Source organism: Moschus berezovskii, chromosome 7, assembly GCF_049115385.1.
Source record: "Moschus berezovskii isolate FMDL1 chromosome 7, NW_MosBer_1.0, whole genome shotgun sequence".
Lineage (NCBI taxonomy): Eukaryota > Metazoa > Chordata > Mammalia > Artiodactyla > Moschidae > Moschus > Moschus berezovskii.
Genome location: NC_142466.1, coordinates 31,298,583 through 31,323,053, shown reverse-complemented (window position 1 = coordinate 31,323,053; position 24,471 = coordinate 31,298,583). Strand labels below are relative to the sequence as shown.

The 24,471-nt window shown below is 44.5% G+C and overlaps 1 protein-coding gene across 2 annotated transcripts in view; it reads left to right on the top strand.

Annotated features, from left to right (window-relative positions):
* Nucleotides 1-22,406, top strand: part of ACER2 (alkaline ceramidase 2) — a 40,086-nt gene extending 17,680 nt beyond the window's left edge. For both annotated transcript variants that reach the window (XM_055428162.2, XM_088837879.1), the window contains 3 exons: nucleotides 7,198-7,335; nucleotides 11,823-11,960; nucleotides 16,677-22,406. In XM_055428162.2, the coding sequence (XP_055284137.1) occupies nucleotides 7,198-7,335; nucleotides 11,823-11,960; nucleotides 16,677-16,863 (463 nt within the window). In that variant the 3' untranslated portion in view covers nucleotides 16,864-22,406. The remainder of the gene's footprint in view (nucleotides 1-7,197; nucleotides 7,336-11,822; nucleotides 11,961-16,676) is intronic.
* Nucleotides 22,407-24,471: the final 2,065 nt, after the last annotated feature.

Genomic DNA, 24,471 nt, shown 5'->3' with positions numbered 1-24,471 from the left:
CTGCAGTTTTCAAATTGTGCCAGTTTGCTTCTGATGAGAGCTACACACCAACACATATACATACACACTCAAGCCGAAAACCCAGAATTTTAGGAAGAGATGCCTTTTAATGTTCATTGCGTTGTGCTTATATGGTTATTTATCCAGTGAATAGTTTATGGACACTTACAATGAAGTTTTCTAGGCGCTAGAATTTAACAGTAAACAAAACGGCAAGGTCTCCGCCCTAAGTGAGCTTATATTGAAGTTGGAGAGATTATGAATCAATAAACAAATAATATAATGTTAGGGTGTGAAAGTGCTATGATGAAAAATGAAGCTGGTAAGGGGGTCATGGTGATTTAGCGTGCTGATTTAGAGTTTGGTCAGGGAAGGTCCTTTCTGAGGCACTGTTGTTAATATCTGAAGTAACAAAAGACATCAGCATCATAAAGATGAGAAATGCTCCTAGAAACATGACCCATAGATTTATCTGTACACATTGTTTTGTTAAAATATATGGTGCTAGTGGTAAAGACGGAGAAGGCAATTGCCTAGAAAATCCCATGGATGGAGGAGCCTGGTAGGCTGCAGTCCGTGGGGTTGCTAAGGGTCGGACACAACTGAGCGACTTCAATTTCACTTTTCACTTTCACACATTGGAGAAGAAAATGGCAACCCACTCCAGTGTTCTTGCCTGGAGAATCCCAGGGAGGGGGGAGCCTGGTGGGCTTCTGTCTGTGGGGTCACACAGAGTCGGACACGACTGAAGTGACTTAGCAGCAGCAGCAGCAGTGGTAAAGAATCCTCCTGCCAGCACACAGAAGATTCAGGTTTGATCGCTGGGTCAGGAAGATCCCTTGGAGAAGGAAATGGTAACCCACTTCAGTATCCTTGCCTGGAGAATACCATGGACAGAGGAGGCTGGTGGGCTACAGTCCTTGGGGTCGCAAAGAATCAGACACAACTGAGCGTGCATGCACGCTATATGGATAAATAATCTAAAAATATGGATTCAATCAAGTAAGCTGTGTGTTCCCATGGAGGAGCTATACTGGAAAAATAAGAGTTCATTGTAGTTTTCCTGTTACCCTGAATGGGACTAGGAGTGATATAGCCGTTAGAGATGCAGGCTGTTCTCTATGGATGGAGGTGAAAGAACATCCATGAAACATGCCGGCTTCAAAAAGCACATTGTAGAACTGTGTGTTTGACACCCTCATTTTAGAATTAATGAAGCCTCTTTTTGACAGCATGTCTTCAGATATGCACAAATGTGTCTGGAGGGTAAGGAGCTATTACCATTGGGCTATTCTTAGGAATGGGAGTAGAGAGAGAACTTTGACTTTTACCTTTAATCTGTACTGTTTTACAGTTTTTTTTTTACAAAGTGCACGTGTTAATTTTTAATCCTAAAAAATATTTTATTAAATGAGGTAGGAAGAAAACACACTTTATTCATTCATTCAGTCATTGGCTGCACTGTGTGGTTTGCAGGACCCTAGTTCTCCAACCAGGGATTGAACCTGGGACCCAGCACTGAAAGTGCTGAGTCTTATCCACCGGACCATCAGGACATTCCCAAGAAAACATACTTTAAATGGATTAGCTGTACAGTCTTCACCCTGGGCATCAGGATTTGAATTAAATAGTATTATCTTTAAACACTATTGAGCAAAAAGAAGTATCTTCAGTGGAAAGGAAGCTGTTCCTGTTCTTAGATGAAATATCGTCTCTCGAATGCAGGACGTGTGCTTTAGAAATCAGAGATAGCCTAGGCCAACCTGCTGTGTTTCAGTTGTGTTTCTTGTTTCCTTGTTCAGCTTCAGGAGAGATTGGGGTGATCAGAAAGCTGCTGGAGGAGGGGAAACGTGGAGGTGGATGCTGCTCGGCAGGTGCACGAGGTGGCTTGACCAGCGGGAATGTTTTGCTTCCACCTGAGCAACACACCCCTGACCTTTTGGCTTTTCCTGTTGGATCCAAAGATGCCCACCAGTTATTTATTTCCATGCTTTCCGGGAGCGTGCTTTCATTGTATTGAGAGCTAAGGAACCACTTTGCTGTTAGAGCTGAGTGTTCAAGCCCTGGGATCGGCGTGAGAAGCTGATAAAATGGGAATAAGGGTTTTGTTGCTTCTGGTGCTCTCGAGACCTGGGTTTGAAATTCCACTGGACAGTGTTTAATGTGTTCATAATAGAGAATCTAGTTCTTTGCTTGTTTCTTGGTGGGAACAAGAGAGAAGAAAATGGGGCAATGCTGTGGTAATGGAAACTTACCAACTTTAGTAATGAAACACATTGTGAGGCAGGGTGGTCTGACCACTGGGGACTTTTCCATTACCCTCACTCAGCTGCCTCTCTCAGGGAAAGATGTGGACCCCCTGTCTTCAGTTTGGGGAGAGGCCATGGAGGCACTGAGAACCCTCTGTGTCTACATCCCTGGTTTGCAGACCACCTGGGTTTGATTCCTAGTTTCCCTGTTTAAAAAACAAACAAACGTATAACTTGTTTTGACTCTTGAGATTTCTGTTCGCTCATCTGTAGAACTGACCGACTAATAGTGTTCACCGCAGGATTCTTGGTAGATCCTGCAAAGCAGTTCATAGAGCCCTAAGAACGTGGTGAGCACTCAGTCAGCTTTCATTCTTAACAGTGGCACGTGGAGACTGCTGCCCAGTGTTTGAGGTATGCCTGCTAATTGAAGGATAAAAATGAACACTGATCATTTTCATGAGCAAAGGAAGAAAAGGTGGGTGTCATTCATAGCTCACTGTAAATAAGGGGTTCAGCTGTGTCTGTGGACCTTAGTTTGCCAGTGCTGTGGACAGCAAGAAGGCAACAAGGCCAGACCGTTTAGCGTGGGCTTCACCTCATGATGTGGGAACGGGCAGCATCTCTGATGTGGAAGGGCATGCCAGACCAGAGGTCTCAGGGCAACACCAGGAATTCTGCAGACTGGGGATTGTGGTTAGCTGCCTGAACTTATATGATAGTAACCATTTATCTCTCCCCAACCACCCCACCTTTTTTTTTTTTTTCTTTTTCTGGTCTAGACTTTGCTGGAATATTTCTAAAAACCTCTAAGGGGATTTCCTTGGTGGTCCAGTGGTTAAGACTCCACACTCCCAATGCAGGGGGCACAGGTTCAATCCCTGGTTAGGGAACTAGATCCCACATGCTACATGGTGTGGCAAAAAAAAATTAAAAAAACTTATTTGTAGTGGTTCCAGTGTGAAATTTCTGGAGAAGAGAGGGGATCGTGTGTTGGCTAAGTGACTTTGGATCAGACATATCTAGATTTGAGTAACAATCCACTTTTTCTTTTGCACTCTGGTACCTCATTTTGCTCATCTATAAAGAAGAGATAGTAAAAGTATCTAACTCAGGGGTTTTGTGAAAAATCATGCAAAGTATATACCTTAGTGTCTGTTACAGAGTAAACACTAAATGCTAGCAGTAATTATGAATGGTTAATACAGATAAGTGTTTTGAAGATAAAGAATATGCAGAACAGCAGGGGAATGTAAATAGGAATTGTTGTTCAGTCACCGAGTCGTGTCTGACTCTTTGCAACCCCATGGACTGCAGCATGGCAGTCCTCCCTGTCCTTCACCATCTCCTGGAGTTTGCCCAAGTTCACGTCCATTGAATCAGTGATGCCATCCAACCATCTCATCCTCTGTCACCCTCTTCTCCTTCTGCCCTCAGTCTTTTGCAACATCAGGGTCTTTTCCAATGAGCTGATGCTTTGCATCAGGTGGCCAAAGTATTGGAGCTTCAGCTTCAGCTGAACAGGAATAGGAATAGTAAATGGAGTAATTGGTGGGATTTTCTAAAAAAGGCTGTCTTTCATCTTGCCTAGAATGTCTGAAGAATTGTTGGGATATGCACTCAGCTGTTGCTGGTTATTAATAATTTGACATTTCTGTTTTTTTCCAATTTGACGTTTCTGTTTTGAGAAAAAAGCAAACTGTTGTAGGCTAATTGTATCCATTTTCTAAAGAATTTATCCTGCTGATGTCCTTATGATGTTTTGTCCACAAAATCTAGGGATAGCCCTCACCTTATGATCCAGTTAATTTTTTGAATCCTGAATAGCATGGTTGCAGGCTGGGATCTGCTTGTCCTGCTCTCTTTGCTGGGTGACTTGAGCCGTCATCTCAGACTCTCTGGGCCATATCAACTCCGTAGTTAGGAAATGACAGGGTTAGACCTTCCAGGACCAAATGTTGGAATCCTGTGAACATCAGAGGCTTGTTCTAAACAGGTTATGTTTTTAGTTGTTGTTTAGTTGCTAAATTGTGCCCAACTCTTTTGTGATTCCCATGGGCTAGCCCACCAGGCTTCTCTGTCCAAGGGATTTCCCAGGTGAGAATACTAGAGTAGGTTGCCATTTCCTTCTCCAGAGGATTTTCCTGACCCAGGAATTGAACCCAGGTCTCTTACACAGAAAGTGGATTCTTTACTGCTGAGCCACCAGGGAAGCCCATTTTAGCCTTAAAGGGGAGTTTAAAGCAGTGAATCTTGTCCAGGGATATATCTATCCCATACCGGCCATCTTGGGAGTGTGGGCATGTTTTTGGTGGTCACAGTAATGGAAAGTTTTATCATCCATGAATTCCATTTTACTTCAGAAGAGTAAAATGGGCATTACCAAATGTTTGATGTGAAAAAAGGGGCTGAGGGCCTGACAGGGTTAAAAACCATCTCTTTAAAGGGAAGCTAATGATAACAATAGTAACAGCTTTATTATAATAATATTATGATGATGATATTGGGTTGCTAGATTTGGGTTTGGGGAATACAGGAAGATGGTGTGCTAAGGGTTCGCCAACCTTGTGTTCAGTTTGAGCTGATCATGGGCTGCAAAGTTGAAAACAGGACCAGAGGCAACAGTTGGGGTTGTTTAGAGAACACCCTGTGGGGCCCCTTGCCTCCTGGGTTTTCGCAGCTCTCTCTGTCCTCAGGGCCTCTGGTGACCTCTGAGGCTCCTGCTGGTTGCAGAACCGTGCATTCACACGGCGCCTTCGTTGTGCATTCCTCCACACCCCTGGGGAGCGGTAGGGAGGTGTCTGCCCATGTTCCTCTTAGAGAAAGCATGTTTCATCAAGCTCGCTGCCTTTGAAATCTTTGGCAGGACTACAGAGAGCCTTTCTGATTGCAGCATCAGCTCAGTCGACTTTTCCCTGGGTATGACATTTTCAACAATAATATTATTTAAAATAACATTTATTCTCAAATCATGGTCATGAAAACAAAAATAATGGATTTTATTAGCGCACATCATTGTATCAGGCACTGTGTTGAGTGCCTTAATGTTTATAAGAACACTACAGGGCAGGTGTCTTGACTTTCATATGGAAAACCTGAGGCTCGGGGAGTTTTAGTGACTTGCCAAAAATCCCATGGGCTGCTAAGTGATGGAGGCAGAATGTGAACATACGTGGGTCTCACTGGACACGTGTGGTCTGATTCACTCTGTTGTTCTGTGTCTGGGTCCTAAACCACTGGACACAGGGAGGTGGTACAGTTTGAAAGTATCTTATTATGTGTTTGCTATGGTTGTTATTTAGTCGCTCAGTTGTGTCCAGCTCTTTGTGACCCCATGGGCTGTAGCCCTCCAGGCTCCTTAATCCATGGGATTTCCTGGGCAAGAATACCAGAGTGGGTTCCATTTCCTTCACCAGGGGATCTTCCCGACTCAGAAATCAAACCCGCTCTCCTGCCTTGCAGGCAGATTCTTTCCCACTGAGCCACCAGAGAAGCTCATAATTATGTGTTTATCTAATCTAAATGACCAAAAAGCCTTGACGTATCATGGAACCTCAAATCCAGTGATGGAGTTACTGGGGGGGTCCCCAGGGGCCAGGCACGTGGTGGGGACCTGGGGCTGTGTGACGCTACTGTACTCAGGCCAAGCCGCAGACTTCTCTAGTAGCTGAAAGATGCCGGGGCCAAGGCCGGGAGAAAAACACAATTCTCCTGAGGATTTGCTGCCTGGATCCTTTCCCATGTACATATATTTTCCCGCTGGTCAAAGTTCAGGGCTACAATTCCTGTTCATTCCAGTCAGAAAGTTGGCAGCTTGATCAATGATTTCCTGAGCCTTGATGATAAATGGTTTTCCTCTTTACGAGATATACTTGTATTTTGAAAGTTTCCTTGCACTTTGGTTTCTTTCTAATGGAATTTCATTCAAATTAGTTTCCTATCGGTGACGCTTTCCAGGGCTCCTGGCCAAAGTAAATGGTGCTAATGAGGAATAAGAGAAACTTCAGGAAAGTCATGTGCCCCTAAGTTTCAGGCATGGATATGGGCCTTTGAGATCCTCTAGTCCAGACTAGATAGGAAATTTATAGATAAGGAAGCAGAGTCCCAGGGAGAGGGAAAGCAACATGTCCAGGGTCACGTCGCCACTTCTAGCTCTTTCCACTGAGAGAACCTTCACTGAAGAGCTGTTGTCAGTTATTTTTGATTCCAAAGGATGGTATCAATTATTTTTCTAACATTTCTCATGTCTGAAACATAACACACAATTCCAGCGCATAAGAGGCTGTAGATTGTCAGTCAATACAGATACCAGGATTTTAGACTTGCGTGCTAGACACATGGGGCTTTTTTTTCCTTTCTTTCTAGGATGCTTTATGGTTTGTAAATGATCTGTTTTTCTTATAAAAGTCATACATGTTCACCTTATAGAAGAAGGGTGGGCAGACTACATCTTTGGCCACATGGGTGACTTGCGTGTTTTTTGCAGATTACGTGTTATTGTTGCACAGTCATGCCCATTTGCTTACTTATTGTCTATGGTGGCAGGGCTGAGTAGCTGTGTCAGAGAACCCGTGACCTGCAGAATATTCACTGTCTGACCCTTTGCAGTAAGAGTTTGCCCAAACATTCTGTAAGACACCTGGAAAAAAAATAGAGAAAAGTACTGCTAAAAATAATCAAGTATTCACATCTTATCCTTAAAGGCTCGGGTTGATTATAATTTAACCATTTCAGAGCTAACTATTTTGAAAATTTCTGATTGTTTCCTAAGGATGAATTCTGAGAATAACTGAGCCAGGGTGGGAGAATGGTTTGCAGGCTCCTAGGACTTTGTGTGAAATGTCTTTTGAGCCTGCCCTCCCAGCATCCGTGCCTGTACTCTGCCAACATCCAGCGAACAAACACGCCCCCCTTTGCTGATGGATTTGGTTTGCCTTCACCCATATAGGGGCAGGTTCAAGGTGGTGGTCTGTGTCCTGTCTGCAGTTACAACGTGCCTGGCGTTTGTCAAGCCCGCCATCAACAACATCTCTCTGATGACCCTGGGGGCTCCCTGCACGGTGCTACTCATTGCTGAGCTACGGAGGTGGGTACCAGTCTTACACCCTGGCCCTCAGGCTGTCCTTGGATAGGATCAAACTAGCTCTTGGTTCTTTTACTACCTTTGAAGAGGAGTTACTCCTCACAAAGAGTTGTCCCTAACTTGCGGATTAGGATCAAGTTGGATGGTTTGGTTCAAAATATTCATCTCGTTTTCAGAAAGAAAGGAGGAGTATAAGCAAAATATTCTAATGATCCAAAAACTAGCTTAGGAGAAACATTTCAGGACCTGGGGAATGCCTAGACCAAGCTGCCTAGAGTCAACTCTAAAAAGGAGAATGTTGCTGTTGTGTTGTTTAGTCACTGAGTCATCCCCAAGGACGATAGTCCGCCCTGCTCCTCTGTCCATGGGATTTCCCCCATGGACAAGAATACTGGAGTGGGTTGCCATTTCCTTCTCCAGGGGCATCTTCCTAATCCAGGGATCGAACCCATGTTTCCTGCATTGGCAGGTGGATTCTTTACCACTGAGCTACCAGGGAAGCCCAAAAAGGAGAATAGATGTGTTCATATGACAAGAGTAAGAAGAAAAGCAAAGTCCTAAAGAGGCTATTGCATTTATGCACAGAAGGAAAAAGACATGAATGTCTGTATACAAAGCAGCATCGCTGCTTTCCCTGAGGCTGAGTTTCTTTCTTGCAAACTATCAAGTAAAGCCTTTTACTGTTTGCATAAACGTTTTCTTGTGTCACGTTATATGTGCAGAGTTCAGGTTGATACCCAGACACGTTATTGGACTGGCCAAAAAGTTCGTTCTGGTTTTTCTGAAAAGTAGTTTAGTTCTTGTGTGTGTTTATGACTGTCTTATTCAGCCCCAACTAAAACACATCTAAATCACTACCCATATTGTAATACTCTTTGAAAATGCTTTTTCTCTGTACCACTTTTAGAAATCCAGTCTAATTGATAGCTTATTGTCACGGACACAGATGGTCTTAATTGAAGTCTTGTGTTTACCCCCCTTTGTGAGAGTTTCTCAGTGTAGTATATAATCAGCTTTCTCACACTCTTTGTTTTGAGTGGAGACATGTATATGTTTTCTACCATTGCTTTGCCTCTGGGGGTTGTTTTGATTTTCAGCAATACCAGGCAAGGGCAGAGTTGTTTGTTGAAGGGCGATATAAACTTGCTGGCCGGCAGTGGAAGGATTGTCCTGTCTTGTCTTGTTGGCTTTGAGTACCCTTCATGGACCTGGGAAGGAAGAGACCCATTTCAGAATACTACCAGGGCTTAAAGCTCTTTGGAAAACCATTAAATTGCCGATAAAGATATCTGAATGGATTTGTGATAGTCCAAAAGACGCTTACTCCTTGGAAGGAAAGTTATGACCAACCTTGATAGTATATTAAAAAGCAGAGACATTACTTTGCCAACAAAGGTCCATCTAGTCAAGGCTATGGTTTTTCCCGTGGTCATGTATGGATGTGAGAGTTGGACTGTGAAGAAAGCTGATCGCCGAAGAATTGATGCTTTTGAACTGTGGTGTTGGAGAAGACTCTTGAGAGTCCCTTGTACCGCAAGGAGATCCAACCAGTCCATTCTAAGGGAGATCGGTCCGGGGTGTTCATTGGAGGGACTGATGCTGAAGCTGAAACTGCAATACTTTGGCCACCTCATGCGACGAGTTGACTCACTGGAAAAGACTCTGATGCTGGGAAAGGTTGGGGGTGGGAGAAGAAGGGGACGACCGAGAATGAGATGGCTGGATGGCATCACCAACTCTGTGGACATGAGTTTGAGTGAGCTCCGGGAGTTGGTGATGGACAGGGAGACCTGGCGTGCTGTGATTCATGGGGTCGCGGAGAGTCAGACATGACTGAGCGACTGAACTGAACTGAACTGAGGGATGCTGGCTGGTTTTAGGCCTGAAGTCAATAGAATGTTCTCCACTTAGCTATGTTTCTTGAGAATTCACTGCAATCTAGTTTTCATTTTAACTCCCGAGTTTCATATGTTTTAATCTTTAATTTTGTTCAAGACTGGCTAAAGAAAGGGAAACTTTTAAATTCACATTAGCTAAACAAGAGCAAATCAAGGGGGAGATTTTACAGAATAAATAAATTCTCCTTCACAGTTGTGATCTTTAAGCAGGGAAACATTTTCCTTTAACACTCTAATCTTTTTCAGTAATTACAAAGGAAATAATTTCTATTCTATACTTGAAATTTTTTTACCCCTGAAAAGCCAGTCGTCTTTACAGCTAATTACTCTTCATCATGACCTTAAAAACTTGCAGCATTGTGGAAGTATTTCTCCTTCTATCTCTAGGATCTGTCTTTCTACTTCCTGATTATCCCCTCCATTCTCCTGTTCCTGTTTTACTCCTGTAAATTGTCTACCATGTCATCCATCTCTCTCCAAAGGATCCTCCCCATTAGCCTGTTGAATCTCTCCCACTGTCTCCAACACCCAGCCTAGCTCTCCTACATCTGTCTCCAGCCGTCCCCCTTAATCTCTCATCCGTCACAGCCACGCTTATTTAAAAGCTGTCTCCATCTGTTTCCTCTCATTTATTCTTCAAGCTGCTCTAACCTGGCTTCTGTGCCCACTTTGATACCCAAACCCCTCTCGGCTGTACATCCACGGATCACGTTTTAGTCCTCGTGAATCTTACTTGTTCTCCCTGCTCGCTGCACAACTCACCCCCCAACCTTGAGACATTCTTTCCTATGACTCCTGTGACACCGCATTCTCCTTTTTTTTTTTAACCAGTTCTGCGGCAGCGCCTCTTCAGCCCCTCGTGAGAGCGCCTTCTTTGCTATGCACCTGTCCATGCGGGGAACCCGTAAGGTGCACCCTCGCCTCTGCTTTTCTCTCCCTACACTTTCCCCTCAAACCTCTCATCTACTCCATGGCTTTAATTCCTGTCCATATGCTGAAGAGAAAGGGAACATGGAAATTGTTCATCTCTGGAAAGCAGTCACTAATGTCGTGGGGCTCTATAAATTTTTTCAGAAATCTTTTCAAGGGGTGCATGTAATCCTCCTACTGACAGGGCTTTTCAGGTTGTTTTTTGAGCAGGTCTTTCTGAGCCTGCTGTCCATCCCATATTCCCTGATGCTTTTGCCCATGTTTCCATCAGACAGCTGGGAAAGGTACCAGGAAGTCAGACTTTACACACGGTTAAGTTGTTCAGCAAACATGAACGGATAACATCTGCATAAATATGAAGGGGTTATATTTATGTTAGACACAGACTCCTGCAAGTGAGCGAGCTGGACTGACTGGGGTGCAGGCCTTTGAGGGACAGAGACCCCAATGGAGGGGTGGAAGGACCCTCAGCCACCAACTGCCTCTGGGCATTTCTCCCCAGGAAAAGAAGTCACCCTCTTTGTGAGCAATTTGGTAATAAGGAAGGAAAACGGCTGCTGAAGTTCCCCTCGAGCTGTTGGGGTTTATTCAGAAGCCCTTTGCCCCAGGGTGTGGAAGAGCTCATTCTTTCTTTCAGGAGTACCAGGAGCCTCCCTGAGCCTGACACCATCCCAGGTGGGGGAGACAGCCTGGAGATACATAAGTGAAGCTCAGAGGGTATCGGTGAGAATTAGAGGGAAGAAGGTGATGGGGGCTTGGGGGTCACTTAGGAGGTAGAGACTAGTGGTGTGATTGTTAGGAACAGTGCTCAGCCAAGGGTTCACCAAGGGACATTTGAACAAAAACTGGGAGGTGGCGAGCCCCGTGGCTATCTGGGAATAGCATTCCAGGAGACAGAACAGCCAGTGCTAAGGCTTGGAGCAGCGTGCCTGGGGTTTTGGAGGAATGGCACAGATTGCTGGGGGGTTTGATGAGGCAACGTGGGGCCGGTAGGGAGGAGTGGGTGGAGCACAGGGGAAGCCGGCACACTGGGCCTCATGCCACTGTGAGCACTTTGGCTTTCCCTCTGGGAAAAGGGAAGATGTGGGAGGCTTTTGGGCAGGGCGTTGAGAGGTGACTGTAGGAACAGGGGCAGATGGAGGTGGTTGCCATAACTCAGGGGGCTTGGACCCAGGCAGTGGTGATGGAAAGAGATTGGATTTGAAATATATATTGAGGAGCTGATGAATTAGATGTAGGGTATGTGAGAAAGAGAACAATGACTCCAGAATTCTTGGCCTGAGGTCCTGAAAGCACCCTTCCGCAAGGGGGCCAGGAGGAGAATGGGTATTGAACAGAAGAAAGGCTCAGGAGTTCTTTGTAGACATGTGAAATTTAGATCAGCACAGGCCATCAGGTGGACGTATCATAATGTGATGTGTGGTTTGTAAGTCTGGAGTTAAGAAGAGGCCTGGGTGAGGAGTGTGGCTTTGGGAACCATTGGGGTGTATGTAGCGTTTATATCCTTGAGCCTGTGTGATGAGGCATTGGGTGGGAACCCTGGTGCCAAGGGTTAGGGAGGGTTAGGGTTAGGGGCTGGGGGTGTGTGAGGAGGCAGAGAAGTGACCAGTGAGTTAGAAGGAGACCAGGACTGACACGAGCCGTTCTCTGCGTCTCTGGCAGGTGTGACAACGTGCGTGTTTTTAAGCTGGGCCTCTTCTCCGGCCTCTGGTGGACCCTTGCCCTCTTCTGCTGGATCACTGACCGGGCCTTCTGCGAGCTGCTGGCGGCCGTCCACTTCCCCTACCTGCACTGTGTGTGGTGAGCCGCGTGGTTGGGGGCAGGGGGTGGCGAGGCAGGGTCTGCACGCCCCGTCATCACTCTGTTCTCCTGCAGGGTGCGTGAGTGTGCAGAGGAGGTGGAGCGGAGCCTGGGGCCCCTGTCTTCACAGAGGCTATCGGACGTTTCAGGGAGCAGGCTTAGCCAGAACAGACAGACCTGATTGTCTCTGCTTCATGTCTGTGCTATCTCTTACCACTAGCTCCATTATCAAAGCAGAAAGGAGCTTGGAAATCGAAGCTGTAACCTGAGCTCTAGCTAGATTTGGAGGCTAGGGGAATGTGGGGAAGGCTGGGACAGATGTGACGTGGGGACAGGACAGTCCTAAATCGGAACCAAGCACACCTGAGCCTGAGTGACCAGCCTGGGCCTCACAGGTCACCTGGGGACAGTCTCACCCATTCATTTGACAGGTGGGGACACAAGTCCAGAGAAATAAAAGTGAATTGTTACGGATCGCCCAGCTGGTTACATAAAACCAGCCCAGGAGCTTAATCATGGGGAACATGACCAAGCATCTATAGTTTAGAAGGCTCAGGATGCACTGTTAGGTTAAGAAAAATGTACGAAACAGCATGCAGAGTCCTGTCCTCAGAAAGCAGAGGAGGAGTGGTTTTCTTCCTGGGAACTGCCTCAACTCCAAACCTAGCATCATCTTTCCCTCTCTGTCCTCCAGGACTTCTGATCGTGAGATATTAAGGGACAAGAGAATTCTTTAGAGTGCTCCTTGTAAGTTGAGAGCACCCAGGGAGGAATTCTAGAGGTAAGGAGTTGTTAAAACTTGTTAGATCCAGATTTGGAAGAAGGCTGACCTCTATCAGGAGATGCCTAAGATTATTCGATTTGAAAGAATTCTCTTGAATTCCCTGGGATATTTGAACTTGTGTATTATCTACCATGAGACCTAAGCTGCTCTCAGGTTAAGACTTGGGGACTTCCAGATTTATTCGCTGAAGGCAAAGCAAAGCAGCTCATGCTGGGGATTCCAGTCTTAGGATCCATTGCCTGATATTTCTTAGGTTCACCCTCGACTCACATTAGTGAATTTATATACACTTCGTACATCTGAGTTATAATTTACAGATTATTAAATGCACAGATTTTGTGTAGTCTGGTAAGTTTTGATAAATTTATCCACCTGTGTAAAGAGGATCTCATTCAAAATATAATACTTTCTTTAAAAAATTTTTATTTTGTCTTTTGGCTGCTCCACATGCAGCATGTGAGATCTTAGTTCCCTGTCCAGGGATTGAACCTGTGTCCCCTGAAGTGGAAGCTTGGTCTTAACCCGTGGACCACCAGGGAAGCCCCTGGTGTGTTTTTAATTGATCCAAGTTCCTTTATCACAGAGTAATTTAAGTAAAATAAAAAAAGTAGAGTGTAGTAACTTTGGTTCAAACTTAATTTGTTTCTAAATTTGGTGTACTTTGATATTTTTTTCCCCCCAAAGTTGAACAATTTTCTGGGATTTCCCTGATGGTCCAGTGATTAAGATTTCCAGCTTCCATTACAGGGGGCGCAGCTTCAGTCCCTATTTGGGGAACTAAGAACTCAAATGCTGTGTAGTGTGGCCAAAAAACAAACCAAAGTTGAACTTTTTTTTTTTTTTGGTTCCAGTTATAGTGATATATTTATTTATTACAACAAAGTTAAACAACAGGGAAGTATAAAAAGAAAGGCTTTTATAATTCTAATTCTGTCCAAAGAGAGAGAACAGTTGTTAACAACCTGAAGTATATCCGTCCAGATGTTTAGTTCTCTAATTCTACTTTTAAAAACAAAAATAGCGTCATCCTTTAAATGATGCAAGCTGGTTCTTCTTTTGCTGTTTAAACCATGGACAGCTTTCCTTACCAATGTATTTATATTATTTTCATCAGTTTGTGTGTCCAGTTAATACCTCACAATATGGGTAATGTTATGTAATTCATTTAACCAACTTCTCTGTTAATGGATATTAAGGTTATTTCTAACTTTTCCCTTTTACAAACAATTGGTAATGAATATCTGTATTTGTTCATATGCCTGAATGTTCCCTTAGGTTATAATGTGTTGCCAAACCCAGAGATACCAACTGACACAATTTTGCTAAAATCTGTAAGATCATAAAAGTGTATCTGTGAGATACAGTTTCACTTCTACTGGATGTTAGTAACTTTAAAAAGTATTTGTTAACCTGATTGAAAAGATTTTATTTTTATCTTTTAAAAAGTTAGTATTTTGTTGGACATCTTTCAAATGTCAATTTACTATATCTTTCCTCTTGAAATGTGCCTTTTAAGTTTCTTTATCATCTCTGTGGAGTGTTCGTATTTAAAAATTCATATCCAGCCCCTCCTTCCCGACACATAGTAGAGAGTCATTCCTGTTAAACGCCTCTGTGCCATTTATTATGCACATTTGTAACATTTTCAAAAGTGCAGAGAATAATACATTGAGCCCCCAGGGAGGCCACAGTTAACTTCCCTATTACCTACAAGAGGCCAGTCTCATCCTAGCCACGCTCACCCACTACCCACCCCACCCAGATTATTATAAAGCAATCCCAGACACCCTATGAAATGGGTGGTTTTTAGGCTCTTCATCAGGTAGGGCTTTTAATTCTTTGTCATATGGTTCAACGATTCCCCGCCCCACCCACTTTCCCGTTTGTCTCTTGGTCTGTTAATGATATCTTGCGCCAAACTGTTTCAAACTTTCATGCTCTCACCTCTGTCAGTCTTTTCCTTTTTTTTTTTTCCCCTTCTCCCTTCTATATGCATTACAGCGTGGCTGTGACATCCCTTAAATGACACTGTTCTCAGAACCGTCTTTATTCCAGGTGTGTGCGTTTAATGTTTGTGTGTCTGGCTGTGTTGGCTGTTAGTGGCAGTGTGTGGACTCTTCCCTGCAGCGCATGGGCTTCTCTCCAGTCGCTGTTGGCGGGTTCCGGAGCGTGGGCTCAGTAGTTGCCGTGCTCGGGCTTCGTTGCCCCATGCGTGTGAGATCGTAGTTCCCCGACCAGGGATTGAACCTGTGTCCCCTGAGCTGGATGGTGGATTCTTAACCACTGGACCACCAGGGAAGCCCCTGTCCCGTGGGTTTTTAAATGTAGAGACGTCCATTACATGTGGCTGTCACACTGATTCCCTTTAGGGTTTCAGAACTTTGTGTCATTTTAAGAAAGATCTCTTCCAAGGTTTATAAAAATATTATTTTATTTTAAAAAGAATATTTATAAAATATTTATGAAAATATTCTTTTAAATATGTTTTTAAAATGTATTTTAAATCTTATTTATCTGGAGTTTTAAGTTTCAGTATAAGGTGCAAAAGTTACATACCTTTAAATGGTCCCTACGATAAAGATCAATATGAAAACTTTCTACCAGCACAGTGAAGATAATAAAGTTCCCTTCAGTTCCGTTCAGTCGCTCAGTCGTGTCCGACTCTTTGAGACCTCATGAATCACAGCACGCCAGGCCTCCCTGTCCATCACCTCCCGGAGTTCACTCAACCTCATGTCCATTGAGTCGGTGATGCCATCCAGCCATCTCATTCTCTGTCGTCCCCTTCTCCTCCTGCCCCCAATCCCTCCCAGCATCAGAGTCTTTTCCAGTGAGTCAACTCTTTGCATGAGGTGGCCAAAGTATTGGAGTTTCAGCTTTAGCATCAGTCCTTCTGATGAACACCCAGGACTGATCTCCTTTAGGATGGACGGGTTGGATCTCCTTGCAGTCCAAGGGACTCTCAAGAGTCTTCTCCAGCACCACAGTTCAAAAGCATCAATTCTTCGGCGATCAGCTTTCTTCACAGTCCAACTCTCACATCCATACATGACCGCTGGAAAAACCATAGCCTTGACTAGACAGACCTTTGTTGGCAAAGTAAAGTCTCTGCTTTTTAATATGCTGTCTAGGTTGGTCATAACTTTCCTTCCAAGGAGTGAGTTTCCTTACTAAAGGGCAAAAGCTGATGAATCAGTGTAGTTATTTCTGCTGAAGGCTATTGGGTGTGTGCAGCCCGCTATTACAGTGAGAAGCGGGGACTCAGTCCCATGTGCTCAGTTATTTCCATCCTCTTAGCACCTCTGTTTTCTTTTTTATTTTAATTAAATTTGTTTATTTATTTACATGTCAATCTCAAACTCCCAATCTATCCTTCTTCCCCCTTCCCCCCAACCATAAATTCATTCTCTGAGCTTGTGAATCAGTTTCTGTTCTGTGAATAAGTTCGTTTGTATCCTTTCTCTCTCTTTTCATTTTTTTTTTTGGCTATGCACTGTGGCATGTGGGATCTTAGTTCCCCAACCAGGGATCGAACCCTCATCCCCTGCAGTGGAAGCGCAGAGCCTTAACTACTGGTGTGCCCAGGAAGTCCCTATATCCTTTTCTTTTTTCTAGATTTTGCATATAAGCGATATCATGTTAGTGCTTCTGTCTTAAACCCTTGATTTCTGTGGAGGCCCAGAGGCATTGGCAAGTTTTTCCTGTTATCAGGCTGGAATATTTTAGAACATCTTAAGAGAGGCTTTGTTGGCTCAGAATTTTTCACTCGCGTGCTGTTCCGAGGATGTGGGCTCCCTCGCCCCTTCTTAACTAGAGGAGTCCCTGCCAGTCTTTGCATCTGGGAAAGGTGGGTTAGGCCTGGAGGGAGGAGGGGTGGCAGTCCGGCCCAGTCTTCCTGCCTCGGGCCCTCACGCGTCTGTCTCCCTCGCCAGGCACATCCTCATTTGCCTTGCTGCCTACCTGGGCTGCGTGTGCTTCGCCTACTTCGATGCTGCGTCCGAGATCCCCGAGCAAGGCCCCGTCATCAGGTTCTGGCCCAGCGAGCGGTGGGCCTTCATCGGCGTCCCCTACGTGTCCCTTCTGTGCGCCAACAAGAAATCCTCGGTGAAGATCACATGATGGCAAGGCAGTGACTGGCCTCTCTGCCCCCTAACCTTCACCTGCCCGCAAAGACAGCCAGGATGGGGGTTTCGCAGAGTTGGGAGTGGGGTCTGACTTTTTATAATTCTGTTCCCTTGGGATCTAACTAGTGTGTCTGTGGACCACCAGGACTCCATAGTGCCTCGGGGGAGAAATGCTTGCCCAGAGGTGGGAAGCAGATGGCCAAGGGGCTCTGGGTGTGTTTTCTGTATCACCTCCAGCTGCAATGCTTGTTGGGCTGCGTCCTTTGTGGTGATGGCAGAGTCGTCCAGTGGGGGACCCCTTGCTGCAATGCCTTGCTTCCTGGCCCCGCCATCCCCATGTGTTCCAGGAGCTGACAGACACATGCTGCATCGGACGAGACCCTCTGTCCAGTGGAAGAGGCCAGAGCTGTTCATCTTGGGCCACTGTCCTGAATCAGAAGCAGACAAACGGAGCACACACAGGGCTTGTGCCCTGGGAGGCTGGTCTCCCCCTGCAGTGCTCGTAACCCGAGGTTTATATACACGTGTGAACCTTTTCCTGCTACCTCTGCTGAGAGATGGAGACTTGACGACAGATCCGGGTGAAGCTAATATGCAAAACCCTCTATGCCAAAAAACGACACTGCACTTTAAGCCATTCTGGAAGATGAGCACAATCTTTAAACGCTGATGTGGTTTGCCTCCCCAACCCCACCCCAGCCCAGTATCCTCAAATACAAAGAAGAATAGCTATGGTGTGAGTGTTCCATACACAGACTCCTCCCCTCTTACTGCTTGAATTCTGTGACATTCCCAAAGGCCTGTGACATTCGCAGTAGGGATCCTGGTTCAAAATTTGGAGCAAATGTGAAGTTTGAGAAGTTGTTTTCATTGGAAGCCTCTTGTCTGCTGTCCTGTTCTGGAAATTACTGGCAAGAATCTTGCGTCTTCTTCTTTGATATCTACTTTGGGAATTACTTTCGGTATTCTCACGGGATGAGGTGCTTCCTGCAGCTTCTCCAATTGTTTGACCACTTGCTTTTTTAAGTGCTGGCGGTAACTATTCACTGGCTGCTTTGGGTGCAGCAGGGCAAACCTCTTGCCCTCTGAGTTCTTCTCACCTAAAGTCACACTGGCTGCAACTCATCTCCTCTTCACTGGGCTGAATGGAAGACCCCACATGTGTCTTCAAGGTGCGAGGTGGGGGTTCATGACCTCAGGGATAGTTGTTAACTCAGGTATCTCTTGCTTTGCAACATTCCATCATGGGAGCGGGCAGAACAGATGTGTTCTTCTTGTGTGGGTGGCAAGTATGTCAGTGTCCTCTGTATTTAAGAATGGGGCCCTAGCAATTTTGACTTGTCTGGGCACTCTTAGACTCTCATTAGAACTTGCACAGGATCAAAAGGTGAAAAGTCCAAGGAGCAACTGGATTTAGAAATGAGTGATTTTATTCTACTTCTGTGGTTTTCAAATGATTTTAGAAATGAGTGATTTTATTCTACTTCTGTGGTTTTCAAATGATTTTAGCAGAAGAACCCTGTTGGCCGTTAAGGCATCTTTATGGAGACCTAATGTGTGGTGGCTCAGAGGTTAAAGCGTCTGCCTTCAATGCGGGAGACCCGGGTTCGATCCCTGGGTCGGGAAGATCCCCTGGAGAAGAAAACAGTAACCCACTCCAGTATTCTTGCCTGGAGAATCCCATGGACGGAGAAGCCTGGTAGGCTACAGCCACGGGTCGCAAAGAGTCGGACACGACTGAGCGACGGAACGGACGGAACGGAATGTGTGAAATAAGTTGTATTTTATTAGCTTAATTTTATTTTGAGGTTAAGCTTGCAGCATCTCCTGAATAATATGAAAGGCAGTGAAATGCAGAGTAACAAATTGGTGGTTTCCAAAGGTAGAAATATTTGTTATGGAATGAGCGTCCATGTTGCTTTATTATAGCTTAAAAATCAGTATTTGAGTTAAATGCTCATGGAATTCTTAAAATATGAATATGAGACCTAGGTGGCTTCTGGAACAGTATTGGAAAACTGCTCTTTAAGTCCTTTGGGTTTTAAGACTAGAGTTTTCTTTAAAGGGAGCTGTCAGACCATCCTCTTTTCAGACTGACCCACTAGGCATGGATTCTGTTCTCATCCATGCTGAAGCAGAATAATGCTCCGAGGAGGGAGTTGGTTGTATTTTAAGTCCAGCTCTTTTAGTGGGAAAAAGTAAAGAGAAGCAGAGTGTAGGTAATGTTTTGTGTGTGTGAAGTTTAGTTTCTGTCTTGAAAGTTCCTTGGTAATGGGAGCATTGCCCCAACCATCAAGGAGGGACAATTTCTCCTGATGAAATGAAGGGCATGTTCTTTGGGAACCACCACCTCCAGCCCCAAAGGTTTTCACCTGGCCCACCTGGAAGGTTCTGAATGACCTTGGAAATGGGGATGAAATGCGACTCTGCTAGAAGTAAAGAACTAAGTACCCTAACTTACAGGGCTATTTCTTTTCTTCTCCAAGACAAATGACTAAGTTTCAGAAAGAATGCTTTTGTTATAAAAAACAAAATGCCCTTCTAGCACATGCGTGAGTCCTTAGTCCAATCGTGTCTGACTCTGTGCGACCCTATGGACTGCAGCCCGCCAGGCTCCTCTGTCCATGGGATTCTCCAGGTGAGAATACTGGAGTGGGTTGCCACGCCCTCCTCCATTGGATCTTCCTGACCCAGGGATCAAACCTGGGTCTCTTATGTCTCCTGCATTGGCAGGAGGGTTCTTTACCACTAGCCCCCTTCTAGAGGTTGATTTTAATGGGATGAGGCTGAGAAAAAGTGTGGAATAGGGTGTCTCTGAGGAAGAGCAGTCTTCACTCTTCGCCTGAACAGAAATCACTGTTTACCAGTGCGGGATGGTAAATCAAGAGAGAGTAGGAATATACCAATCTTACTTTGTTTGGATTATGGCATCATTCATATTTATATTTACATTTATATTCATAATGCTCTTATAGCACTACATGCTATTTAAGGAAAATGGGGATATCACAGATAAGTTGAAAGAGAAGAAAACAAAGTAATCTATTTCTATGGCTCAAGGACAACCACTGTTAATATATTTTGGCATATTTCCTTCTCATCTTTTTTTGCCCTAATACAGTTGTAAATAGATGTCTTTTAGAGCTGACAGTTGATTTTGTACCTTGAATGGAATATAAACGCCAGTCATATTTTTCCTGAAAAGCAGGTTTTGGGATATCTGAGAGTTAGTTGTATTCTTGAGTGTTCATCACTGGATTGTAAGACTTACTACTGAGTATTCCCTTTTTAATTGAGCCTAACATCAATGGGCCCTAAGAAAAAATGAATTCTACTTTTTGATATGCTTCTGCACTTAGACGGACAAGTGATAGAAAATAGCTGTTAAATATATAGTTCTTCAGGTTTTGATGTAAAGAGTGAATAGCTTATTTCATTCCTTGATGTGCAATCAAGAATCTTTTTATCCCTCCTGGTAATTCAGGGAGGTGGAGATTTGACAGTTAGGAGTCATGGCAGTTACTCAGTATGGCTATTAGATGTTTCTTCTGGTGAGGATTTGCCTAAGATTGACACCCAGCAGCAACTGGATTTGGAATATTAAAAAACAAAACATTAATGTAACCAAGTGATCATTTAAGTTAATGATTCTTATTTTATAGTGTCTGATTTTTAGAAAATAGTTCCTCCTTTTATTATTTTAACGTAAACCCAGCACTTCAGTGACTATATTGGTGTCTGCGGATAAGATGCCTGCATCTGTTTGCTAATAGGCTACATTTGGGGGGTGCTCTGTGCCTGTCCCCCCGAAGAATGCCTCGAAGACATTCCTTGTGGATCAGAGATGTTCTTTTGGGAGACTAAGCATGATGGTCATCAAGCACAGGATTTGTAAAAATACCATCACCTATGCTATTTATTGGATTTCTCAGGTATGTAATAAAAACTTCTCCCTCATTCATTATGCTGACGCGAGCTGGTGCCATTCTGGAGGCTTCAGGACTGAGGGGTGAGCCTCCCCTGGCTGGTCATCGCTCGGGGCTGATGTGGAACCATCTGTCTGGGGACAGGTGAGGGCTGAAGCTCACCTGGCCACAGCCTCTCTCATAGCTCCTTCTTCCCAAATGAACCTGGAACCCCTAATAGTCAGCTCTTTGCCTGGTTGCTGCTGATCCAGCTGGTCAAAGAGAAGTCTTGGGCTGGGTTGGGATTCTCAATGGATTTTGTAGACATCATTTTCCTACAGATTTTTAAATGGCCCCTACTTTAAAGAACTCATTGTTTGAATTGTAGCTTTCCCTATTTGTTAAACCAGTTCTGAGAGGATTTTGTAACCACAGTATGTAATCAGAGCAAATAGATACATATTTTCAGGCATATACCTTGTTCTGTACATTATATAGGCTGTGTTGTATAAGGGTAGTGGACCCACTGGCTGTGGTAGCATTTAATCTGTTAAATTGGGAGTAACTGAAGGCCTTTTGAAATGGAGCTTTTGCACTTTATGCTCTTTTTGTGAACTGACTGTGATGGCTATGTTTGCTATTAAAGCCCTAAGGGGCATTTTCTGTGAATGAATAGGTATATGTTTGTTTATTTCCAAAATGATTTCTGCAACAGCTGCCATGAGAAATACATTTAAGGGATTGTAAGTTACATTTGCTCAAACTCATTTATTAATGAATTTGTTAAGCAAACTTCAAATGAGTATATTTAATACTAATTAAACACACTAGTTAATTGTTGGTTTCTTCTTAGAGCTATGAAATGAATACACTTACATATTTCCAGTATAAAAGTACCTAGAAGCGATTTATTGAAAGGTCTGTAATGATGTCAGGTGGATATAAAATCTCAAATGCAGAAAACATTTCATCTAAGCTGCAGTGCATCCAGTCACTGGAAGGAAGATCATATAACAATATGAAATAGTAAATGAATTTAGCAGGAAAATTCTGTATACCCATTTTTCCTAATTTCCTGTGACCATTGTTTTTAATTAAGGGATTCCCAGGCGATCCTGTTTCTAAGAATGATGTGCCCAGGAGAGGAGAGAGACTTGTGGCCAGCAGTATCAGCAGGCTGCCATGGTCTCAGACATTTGTTTCTGGCCAGGATGAGGGGATGAGGGGTGGCCACTGAGGTCTTTGATGATCTGCTATAAGCAGTGAGTCTTCCCCTAGGAAAATGGCCACACAGAGAATCACTTGGGTATTCAGATGTCCCGAGAAGCCTCCCAGGTAGAGAACTGTGTGACATGACATGAAGCCAGGATTCACCTCCTTTCTGGTGGTGAAATCGAGGTCTCCACAGCTCAGCATTCCTGACTGCCCTCCAAGACCAGCCCCAGCCCCTTTCTCCTGTGGGATCCATCACGAGGGATCGAAAACTTACACCGTAAGAGTTGAACAAATGTGAAATTTACGTCTTCCTCAAGCCTCTGGTCCTGGTTTATACTTCCAGACCCTCCTTACGATGTAATCTGGATCTGCCGTATTTTTGCACTGTGGAAATTTTTCCAGAATAAAAAAATGTTTTAAATATAGTATTTGGGTTTTCTTCCTCTGCTCTCTCTGGAGAGGAGCTCAGCCTCCTCCTCTGGTCCCACCTTAAAGGGGCTGGCGGCCCCTTTCCTCAGTTTACAGAGTTACCTTTTTTAAAAAAAGTTTTAATTGGAGGATAATTGCTGAAGATTTATCTTTATCTCAAGTGGGCACTTTTATTTCTGGTCACCTCCAGGCCTGGTGACCCTCTGAAGAAAAAGAATCAACCTCACCTGGGTTTTTGTTGGCTTATTGGCTTGTTTATTTCTTGTTAAAACATTTGATTCAGCTGCTTTACAGAGACCATAATGTTATCTTTAAGAATGTAACACATAGCAGTAAAATCAGTAGAGCTTACTTTTATATTAGGGAAGATGGTGGGAAAGTGGCTGACTAGGGGACTCGGGGCATGGCATGAAGAAAATGCACGATGGCATCTTTGGTGACACTGGCTAGAGAAGGATGTTCATGAACAAAGAAAGCTGTAGTCACCAGGGTGGGAGGAACCTGGAACGATTTCTGGAGTAATATTGCCATCTAGTGGCTTTTCTGGGTATTGCCATCAGTGGCACGTGTGAGGCCTTTGCCAATTGCTTATCATCTCAGGAGACCCGAGACCCGGGTTCCAGCCCTGGGTGAAGATGCCTTGGAGGAGGAAATCGCAACCCACTCCAGTATTCTTGCCTGGAAGATCCTATGGACAGAGGAGCCTGGAGGACTACAGTCCATGAAAGTGAAAGTGAAGTCGCTCAGTCATGTCTGACTCTTTGCAACCCCATGGACTGTATGTAGCCCATCAGACTCCTCCATCCATGGGATTTTCCAGGCAAGATTACTGGAGTGGGTTGCCATTGCCTTCTCCAGGGGATCTTCCCAACCCATGGATCGAACCCGGGTCTCCTGCATTGCTGGCGGACTCTACTGTCTGAGCCACAAGGGGGCTACAGTCCATGGGGTGGCAAAAAAGTCTGACATGACTGAGCACCTGAGCCCACACTCACTATAATTGTCTCAAAGCTCCCACAAGTCATGCAACTTCTTTTGCGGCCCAAGTATGTTTCCCTGGATTTTTTTTCAAGCTTCTCTCTGCCTTCATTTCCCTTTCTTCTATTCTCCTAGCAAGTCAGTCTTCACTCACTAGGTGTTTGATCTTACCTGATTAAAAAAAAAAAAAATCAGCCAGATACCTTAAACCAAATATTTCCCAATCCACAAAACCAACTTTAAGGAGCTGTGATCTGGAGGAAGTTTTTTAATCCACTGGAGTTAAATTTAACTTTTGGTATCAATAGTTTCATTTACACAACTCAAACAGCAGTTCAGTTCAGTCAGTTCAGTCGCTCAGTCGTGTCCGACTCTCTGTGACCCCATGAATCACAGCACTCCAGGCCTCCCTGTCCATCACCAACTCCCGGAGTTCACTCATACTCATGTCCACAGACTCGGCGATGCCATCCAGCCATCCCATTCTCTGTCGTCCCCTTCTCCTCCTGCCCCCAACCTTTCCCAGCATCAGAGTCTTTTCCAGTGAGTCAACTCGTCGCATGAGGTGGCCAAAGTATTGGAGTTTCAGCTTTAGCATCAGTCCTTCCAATGAACACCCAGGATCGATCTCCCTTAGAATGGACTGGTTGGATCTCCTTGCAGTCCAAGGGACTCTCAAGAGTCTTCTCCAACACCACAGTTCAAAAGCATCAACTCTTTGGCGATCAGCTTTCTTCACAGTCCAACTCTCACATCCATACATGACCACCGGAAAAACCATAGCCTTGACTAGATGGACCTTTGTTTCCCCAAATTTAAAGACTGAATCCAGTTTGAACCAACGCTTTGCAAATACCTGCTATGCTAATACAGAAGTGAGCAGGGGTGAGGTGGGTGTGGGGAGTGTTGAAGAGGAAGGAGACCATTAACTCTGCTGAAATCCCTCCATGAGAGGAATTCATGGTGCTGGGGAGGCAGGTGGGGGACAGCAGTGAGGTTTGACCAGGAAGGAGTTGAGGTTTGAGAATTCTAAGTGTTTACTGATGGCCCATGAGCCACATTTGATAATATATGCT